Raw genomic sequence first — 9059 nt, 5'->3', positions numbered from 1 at the left:
GCGTTAATAAACAGTTAATAAGCTGTTTAGCTTTGGGTAAAACGCAGCGCTTGTCACTGTCACTTTTTACCCAGCAGTCCAATCAATGGAGGAGGGGCAGGACAAATACTACACCGACCAATCATCCTACTTGTACAACAACTGAACAACAACAGAGAAGTTAATATTGCTGGCTACTGCATTTTTATATTAGTGATTGGAAGTTCGGATCATTTTACCGATTCGGATCTTTGAGTCTCGTTCAGCAAAATGAACGAATCTTTTTTTGAGTCATTTCGTTCATTTAGTTCATTTTACAAAGTGTAATTAAAATGTTACGTGTTACTTCCCTAACACATCTACTACTTACGCAAATGTTGATCACACTACAAACAAGACAAAACTATAATGCTATAAGAAACAGAAAATATTAATTAATTGTTTACCTGGATCTTTAGTCTATGCAAGCTCACCTCACCTCTTATCTGACAAGTCTTCGGTTTGAGTCGTTCGTTCATCACGTGACAGCCCCATAAGCTTTGAGCATCTTTCGAGTCATTCGTTCTTTTGTCACGTGACGTGACCGCAACCTTCCCAATCCTTACAAACGGGTGCATAGTTATTATTATTATTATTATTATTATTATTATTTACTCTTACAGTTACGTGATGCATTTCTGGTCTCAAATTGTATTTCAAATTTATTTCTTACAGTTTATAAATGTGTGAATTTCTGTCATGATGGTTTTTTTCCTGTGGTAATAAAGGTAATAAAGAGTTGGTTATGCTTTAAATTTTGTCCATATGATGGTGAAATCACTTTGATAAAGCAGTTTTTTTTTTTTTTTTGCATTGTTTAAGCTTATGGGGCTGTCGCGTGATGAACGAACAACTCAAACCCCAAGATTCGAAACAGGTTAACTAATTCCAGTACAGAACCTATAGAATGTGAAACTGAACTAATCACTCCCCGAGGCGACTCGTTCTTCCCGAGTCACATTAAAGATTCGTTCAAAATGAACGAATCGTTCAAGAACAACCCATCACTATTTTATATTCAGTAATATTCTTCAAAATGAGATACTAGTAATGCGTTACTGCCGTGGATATGGGAAAACGCTGTGCCACCAAAGTGTTCTCAAGCACCATTAGCTGGCCGTTTTCAGAAGAAGCTGGCTAAAAACGCTTTGGTGGACACACGTTATTAAATATTTATTGTTAGGCATATGGCCTATTAGTGTGTTTTTGCATTTATGCAATATACTGGAGCCAAACCTGAGAAAGTAGACCAGAATATTTCACTGCGTTCCTGGACACGCAATTTGCGTAGCTGTAATTCATAGGTGAGGATTATGCTAATTGTGAATGAGCGTGCACACTGGCCCTATTTACGTATAATTGGAATTGATTAACATACGCATGTTTAACTATCAAATCGGATGTTTACGAAGCGTTTGTGAATCCGGAGAAGAGTTTTCGGGAAGGTCGTTTACGAATGTTTCATGAATGAGGCCCATTGTGTGTATTTGGGAGCACACTGATTTGGAAGCCAAAAGTGTACTTTGCTTGCCCGTGTTTTGCTCCATCTCAGCCTGTCAGACAGCGTGGGAGTGCTGCGTAATGATTGTTTAGTACCAGTTATTATTTTTCGTACTGGAATACCCCCCGGCTCTACCCAAACATCATATGCCCTGTTGCTTATAAAAGTAGCAGAATTCTCAATAAGCCAGAACGATTTCACACCTCATTCATGTGTGTATAACAAACAGATTGAGATGAAAACAATGGTAATAGTGGTAGTATGTTTTTAGTATGGCAATAATTTTTTATTTTTTTTTTATTTCTCAAGCACTCTTAATAATACAGAGTAAGACAAATTTACTTAATTTGCACTATATTATTAATAAAGTCTTTTAAAAATAAAAATTTATATTTGTATGTTTTCAGTAAACATGATTAAGAACACAATTTTAGCCGTGTTAGTGGGTATAGTATGCACCTGTTAGATCATTGTCTTGTCATGAATGAACTTGTGATGAAATGCCACCGGAATGAAGATATTCTCTTTTTACTAAAAGTTCGGCTCTGAATTCTTTCTGGGACATATGGTGATACTGTGGGCGTATGAATGATGAAACTCAAAATGCCCACTGGGTCAAACAATAATGTAGACAATCCCTTGAGCCCCTTAGGAACTTTATGTACACCCCTGCATTTTGAACGTGCCAAAACGGTTCATCCCAAGTGCATGCTTCAACAATAACTTGAACTTCAACAATGAACTTACAAAGAAGTAACTGAAAGGAACATGTCTTGTCATGTTATTCATGCTAACAACTGCATGTATCCAACCCTATTTGCCTAGTTGTATTTGCACACTCAATTCTACATTTTCTTAAATTTCCTTGTGCTTGATTTTTGAGTTACGCGTAATTACATATTTGACAAGTCTTCAATTTATTTTCTTTTTCTTACTATTGCAGTTATAAGCTCCAGTATTGGCGTTGATGGTTTCACGAGGAACTGTTAACATCTATGAAATCTTTCAATTGCACAGAAGGTTCTTTATAGTGGAAAATGGTTCTTTAGGTTATTAAAATGTTTTTCACATTAAGAAAAAAATAATTTAAGAACTATTCATTTTAAGATTTTTTTTGGGGGGGAAGACAAAATTGTGGTTCTATGGGATCACTTTTATTTCTAAGAGTAATGTGCTTGCATTATTATTATTTTTATTATTATTGCGTATACTTGTGAGTTTGCTCAAATCGCTAACCCTAGTAATAAGCTCATGACTGGTATCCCAATTAGTGTGGTTTGTTGAGGAGGTCTACTGTTACTTATCTAAGCAATCTGACTTTCACCTGGTGGGCAAACAAAAGACACACAAAAAGTCCCTTAGACTAATGTTGAAGGGACAAGAATATCATGGACTCTTTACATTTGGTATTTAACGTGTTTTCTGAAATTGGGCCAAGATTGGATCACACCTGACCACATTAAAAGAATGGTGTAAATACTCCCAATATACATTTTGATCTGATTGTGATCGGATCACTGAACACGCATTTGGGTGTGGTCTGGCCACATTTATTATGGGTGTATTATATACAAATGACAGATAAGTTAGGAGTAGCTCTTGAGAGACCAGCAGCAAGGTTGTGAGGGAGTAAAGGTTTAAGCAACTAATAAACAATAAGCTAGACTGACTTTTCAGGGTGGAAGATACATTTCTTACAAAATTACTGTGGGTTTCTGGAAGATACATTCTTCAAAAAGTGTTACAAGAGATAGTAATAATTGTCATACAAGAGTCATTCTTATTCTTATCTGTCTTTAAGTATTTCATGACACCAGTTTTTCTATAGTATTTTTTGTTATTATTTTTAAAATTAGTTTGCTGTTATATTATTTAAATTTTTTGTCTGAATTTAATTTTTTATTTCTGTAGTTTTTATTAGTTTTTATATTGAAAAAAAAAACAATACTAATTAGTTATTTATTTTAGTTTTTGTCAGTTTAGTTTTTGTTTTAATGATTAACCCTGAAGTGCACCAGCTGGCTTAATGCTCAAACTCACAACAGTTCTGCTATGGATTTCTTTGGAACTATGTTTGTTGGCAAAATAGAGCAAAAACTTATTTAAAATTATGTCTATGTCACCGATAGCCTCGTGGGCAGCGTGTCAACATGTAGCGCCATTGCGCTTCGGGCGTCCCGTGTTCGAGTCCCGGCTCGCGGACCTTTCCCTATCCCATCCCCCCTCTCTCTCCCACTTCGCTTCCTGTCTCACTACTATCCTATCAATAAAAGGCAAAAACGCCAAAAATAAATCTTTAAAATTATGTCTGTGGACAAAATGTCACTTAATATTAATCGTAACTCTTATGGAACATTAGCATAAAATCAGTATCAGGTTTGCAATCATGCTCACTCGTTAAAGCAGTTCTCTTGCTCTTACGATATTGCATAAATATTTCATGTTAAAAAAAATCTCTTACAAGAACTTTTTTCTTTCTTTTTATCAAATCTTTTTGCAAATTTTATCTGAATAACTGAATTTTTGGGCTATTTGTATTCTTTATGGTGACATTTTGGAGGTGGAATCCCCACAGATTTTTGACTTGGCACAACAGTAGCAAAAGCCATCAAATTAGAAATGTATTGATTGCATTTGAAGCAGGACATTTTACATCAATCACAGTATGATAACAAATAATTCAGACAATGAACTGGCAATTTAGTAACATCCCCCGCCTTGAAATAAAATTCTGAGTGCAGTCTGAGACTAATGCTGCGTTCAAGTCCTCCTGGGACGTTCGTACTTACAAGTTGACAAGTCGTAATTACGACGTCAGGTGCATTCAAGTCAGTTTAATCGGCACAAGATGGCGGTGTACCTTCTTTTAATAAATTACAAGAAAATACAACAGGGTCTGTTAACTCTGCTTATAGAAAATGAAGAGCAAAGAACTCGCATCAGGTGTGTTTTGCGTTTTTAATATTTTTAAAAAGTAATTTATATCCTATCAATAAAAGGCAAAAACGCCAAAAATAAATCTTTAAAATTATGTCTGTGGACAAAATGTCACTTAATATTAATCGTAACTCTTATGGAACATTAGCATAAAATCAGTATCAGGTTTGCAATCATGCTCACTCGTTAAAGCAGTTCTCTTGCTCTTACGATATTGCATAAATATTTCATGTTAAAAAAAATCTCTTACAAGAACTTTTTTCTTTCTTTTTATCAAATCTTTTTGCAAATTTTATCTGAATAACTGAATTTTTGGGCTATTTGTATTCTTTATGGTGACATTTTGGAGGTGGAATCCCCACAGATTTTTGACTTGGCACAACAGTAGCAAAAGCCATCAAATTAGAAATGTATTGATTGCATTTGAAGCAGGACATTTTACATCAATCACAGTATGATAACAAATAATTCAGACAATGAACTGGCAATTTAGTAACATCCCCCGCCTTGAAATAAAATTCTGAGTGCAGTCTGAGACTAATGCTGCGTTCAAGTCCTCCTGGGACATTCATACTTAGGAGTTGACAAGTCGTAATTACGACGTCAGGTGCGTTCAAGTCAGTTTAGTCGGCAAGATGGCGGTGTACCTTCTTTTAATAAATTACAAGAAAATACAACAGGGTCTGTTAACTCTGCTTATAGAAAATGAAGAGCAAAGAATTTGCATCAGGTGTGTTTTGCGTTTTTAATATTTTTAAAACATGCAACATGGCAAATCAAAAGATTTTTCGCCTATAGGTGCAAAAATGATAGCATTTTTTTACTTGGATTTCATTAACTAGCTGCGTAACAAGAACATGACCAATTAAACTATCAATTTAAACAAAAATTTACCGTCAACTACAGACGTTGCATCCATCGATTCCGCCATGTTTCTCATTGACACGCCCCCAACTCGGAAACTCAGGGCTTAAAGAAAATTTCGAGTTTCCCACTCGTAATAACGACTTTGTGGTGGCGTTCATGTGCGTTCAACTCGTAAATACGATCTATCCGACATGACTTGAACGCACCATAAGACTAGACCAAGTACAAATGCAGTTGATACTGAGACCTTCAAAAAATGGTCCCGAGACCGGTCTTGAGTATAGCTATACTAAATGTATTCCAACACTGATTTGTAATATACTATAATGAGAGGACTTGCAAGTGTATAGAACTGCTCAGTCAGTGAGCTTGTGATTGAATGAAACTCTATTTTGAGCAGTATAGAGCGGATCATATATCATTTAAAAATTGTGTGACCATTGTGTTCACGCCTTCAACAGACTTGGCTACAATGCTCAATGCTGCAAACGCTCTTTAGAGTGCAAACACAAATATGCTCAAGAACAAAATCTGAAAATTTTAAAGGCAATAATTTAGTTTTACTTTTTGTTAACAGTAATAACACTGCATGATACTTGTGATTCTTATTAATCCTTTCTTACCTTAGAAAAGTCTCTGAGAGACTGACACCTTATTCTTTTGTACACTCCAGGTAGGTTGCAGTTCTGGAAAATTATGGCACTGAAGACTAAATTGTTCCTGGTGGTTCCACGCTTAATTCTTTCTTACATTTTTTTATTTAATTTAATTTATTTAAAAAAAAATTTGCAGTTAAATACGAGTGTTTTCTTCTCAACCTTTTTTTTTCTTTTTGCAACCCTGTAAATTTCTTGTTCTTTTACTGATTACCTTCACCTTTGTTGTAGTTCTCAAATCAAATGTCAACTCCATAGGAATGCGGCTCTATTGTATTCCATTTCTCGTAAGGGTAATCACAAGCCCCGATTTCCCAGCGAAACAAGGTCAAACAGCAATACAGATTAAATGAAGCAAGTTTTTGTTGTTGTTATTTGTCCAGTAGAAACCTATCCTGATTTGATCCCAAACACCCCATTATTCTTTAATTCATCATAACTGAATTAACATATCATTTATTTGATCTGTCCCACTAGGTCACTGTTTGGCCCCTAAAAAGGTTGGACCCTGCCGAGGTTCTTTTCCTCGTTGGCATTACAACGCTGCATCCAGCAAGTGTGAGCAGTTCATCTTTGGAGGGTGTAAAGAGAATAACAACAACTATCTCTCTGAACAGGAGTGTTTGAATGCCTGTAAAAACACGACAGGTAATGATCATCTCATTGCACTGAGGCAGTGGTTTAAAGGAATACCCCATGTTGTCATTTATTTGTGTCATTCCGTGTCGGTATGCTTTTTCCGCAAAGGAACACAAAAGGAGAATTCTGAAGAACCTTCACTTGGCTCTTTACTACACAAGAATGTCAGTTGTCACACTATAAGAAAAGCATCCATGCAACTTTCCAAGTCTTCTGAAATTTTTATGTTGCTCTTTACTGACTATCTTCTTGCTACAGTTCCCAAATTAAATGTGGCGCCAGTGGTGCATGCCAGACGCCAATAAGAATAACCAGCATAACTTTTTTGTGTGTGTTTACCATACAGCATGGTATAAAACGTGGCATATTTCCTTTTAGGAGCTACTCTTAAGCTGCTGTAGAAGGCAACATTTTCAAAACAAATTCAAAATTCTCCTTTGGTGTTCAACAGAAGAATAACAGCATGTAGGTTTAGTGCAAAATTAGGCTGAGTAAATAATACATTTTGGATGTGCTGCTCTATATGGCCATACATTTTTATCATAGAATTTTAGTTTTTGCAAGTTGCATTTTTACATTTTATACCACCCCACCACCGTATACAACCCTACCCCAATCCCCAATCAGAGCAAAAGGACATCTGAAAAGGGGGAATGGCTATACATTTTAGAGAATATTTTTGGTGAATGTCCTTTTGTGTTTTGAAATGTCAATGCTCCTGTGCAAAAAGGGGGGTCCATAAAGAAATAGTTTACTGACCTTGGTGATGAGCTTGACTATCCCCTTACTGAAACTTCTAGAGTGCCTTTGGGATGAATTAGAGTAGTGACAACCTCAAAGCATGACCTCACTGATGCTCTTGTGTTTTGAACATTTAAACACATTTAAATTTTCTCGTCATTTATTCACCCTCATGCTGTCCCAAAGCATATGACTCACTGGCATCTGTGGAACACAGATTTTTAGAGAAATAATCCATCTCTACTTCAAAATACTCCACTTCAAAAACCACAAGCAAAAAGGTGATGACTCAATGACCTGGCAATAAAGCTCATTCTGATTCTGATTCTGATTCTGATTAATGTCAGCATGTTGTGAAGTGTGCAGCGAGTGCATTGCGGCACTCTTCGCAACATGACATTTACGTCGTAAACTCGTGAACAGCTGGCCAGAAGCAATGGTTTGGGGTTTTAAAAAAAGTTTCAAATATTAGTATTTTTCTCACACACCTATCGTTTTGCTTCAGAAGACATTGATTCATTAAATGGGGTTGTATGGATTATAGTTCTGTTTGTTTTGCATGCTATTGGAAGCGCTAACTTTGGAAGTTCCGTATACTTCCAATATGGACATACAGAGATGGATTATTTTTCTAGAAAATTTTGTTTGTGTTGGAAGGCATATACATCTGGAGCGGCATTAGTTTGAGTAAATGATGAGAGAATGTTTTATTTTTGGGTGGAGCATCACTTTAATTTCAAAAGCATGGCAAAACCTCCCTTTGCTACTATAATAGCTTCCACTCGTTTGGTCCATCCACAATATGCTGGTTCATAAATGCAGGATTTGCCTCCATTCAGACACGAGAGCATCAGCGAGGTCCGATACTGACGGTGGGTGAATGCTGTGGCATTAAGATTTGTCCTCACAGAAATGATTGGAATAACCAAACCTATTAATTAGATGGAGGTGCCCACATACTTTTGACCATGTTTATTCCTTTATTCCTTCAAGTTATTTCCTTAGTAAAAGTCTATGAGATACTGAGATTTTATTTAAGTAATGTCTTCTCAAATATTGTCTGTCTGCAGTAATACCTGGAGATACGAGAAAGCTGCCCAAGGAAGGTATATTTACTTTAGATCTCTCCTCAGCCAAATATACGGTGTAAAATTTCCTCAGGATTTGTTGGTTGTTTAAATGAGTGTTTTTGTTTGTGATACAGACTGTACTTCGTCGTGTGGAGAAGACAAATTTAAATGCTCTAACGGCTGCTGTGTGAAGAAAGAGCTTGAGTGTGATGAACAGCAGCAATGCAGCGATGGTTCTGATGAGGAGAACTGTGAACAATGTGAGACACTTACCATTCTCACACACCTCATGACGTGTACTCAATGGTTCTAAATGTACTTCCTTTACTTTTTAGTGAATAATGGCCTGACTCGACTTCTAGGGATTGAGGTGAATAAAAAAGGTGAGTTTCATGCTTTGCTGAAGAATTGTATTGCGCACCAGCAGCGTGACATTAAGAAATAATTCACCCAGTAATTAAAACTGCCATAATTTACTTGCTCTCATGTTATTTTAAACCTTTATGGTTTTCTTTCTTTCATGGAACACAGAAGAAATTTTGTAGAATCTCCTATTCTTGTTTATATAACAAAAAGTGAATGGGGCTGTCAAACTGCAATAAAGACAAAAAAAAAAAAAAATGCTATAAA

General features: G+C 36.0%; 1 protein-coding gene across 2 annotated transcripts in view; it reads left to right on the top strand.

The window, feature by feature from the left end:
* The window catches only part of spint1b (serine peptidase inhibitor, Kunitz type 1 b), a 16718-nt gene that overhangs the window by 5264 nt on the left and 2395 nt on the right, over positions 1-9059 (top strand). For both annotated transcript variants that reach the window (XM_016521859.1, XM_016521860.1), the window contains 4 exons: positions 6457-6627; positions 8430-8465; positions 8564-8689; positions 8765-8812. In XM_016521859.1, coding sequence (XP_016377345.1) covers positions 6457-6627; positions 8430-8465; positions 8564-8689; positions 8765-8812 — 381 coding nt within the window. The remainder of the gene's footprint in view (positions 1-6456; positions 6628-8429; positions 8466-8563; positions 8690-8764; positions 8813-9059) is intronic.

The sequence above is a fragment of the Sinocyclocheilus rhinocerous genome, unplaced genomic scaffold, assembly GCF_001515625.1.
Source record: "Sinocyclocheilus rhinocerous isolate Xijiao unplaced genomic scaffold, SAMN03320098_v1.1 scaffold270, whole genome shotgun sequence".
Taxonomy (NCBI): domain Eukaryota; kingdom Metazoa; phylum Chordata; class Actinopteri; order Cypriniformes; family Cyprinidae; genus Sinocyclocheilus; species Sinocyclocheilus rhinocerous.
Note: the sequence above shows the minus strand (reverse complement) of the source record. Positions and strands in the feature narration are given on the sequence as shown.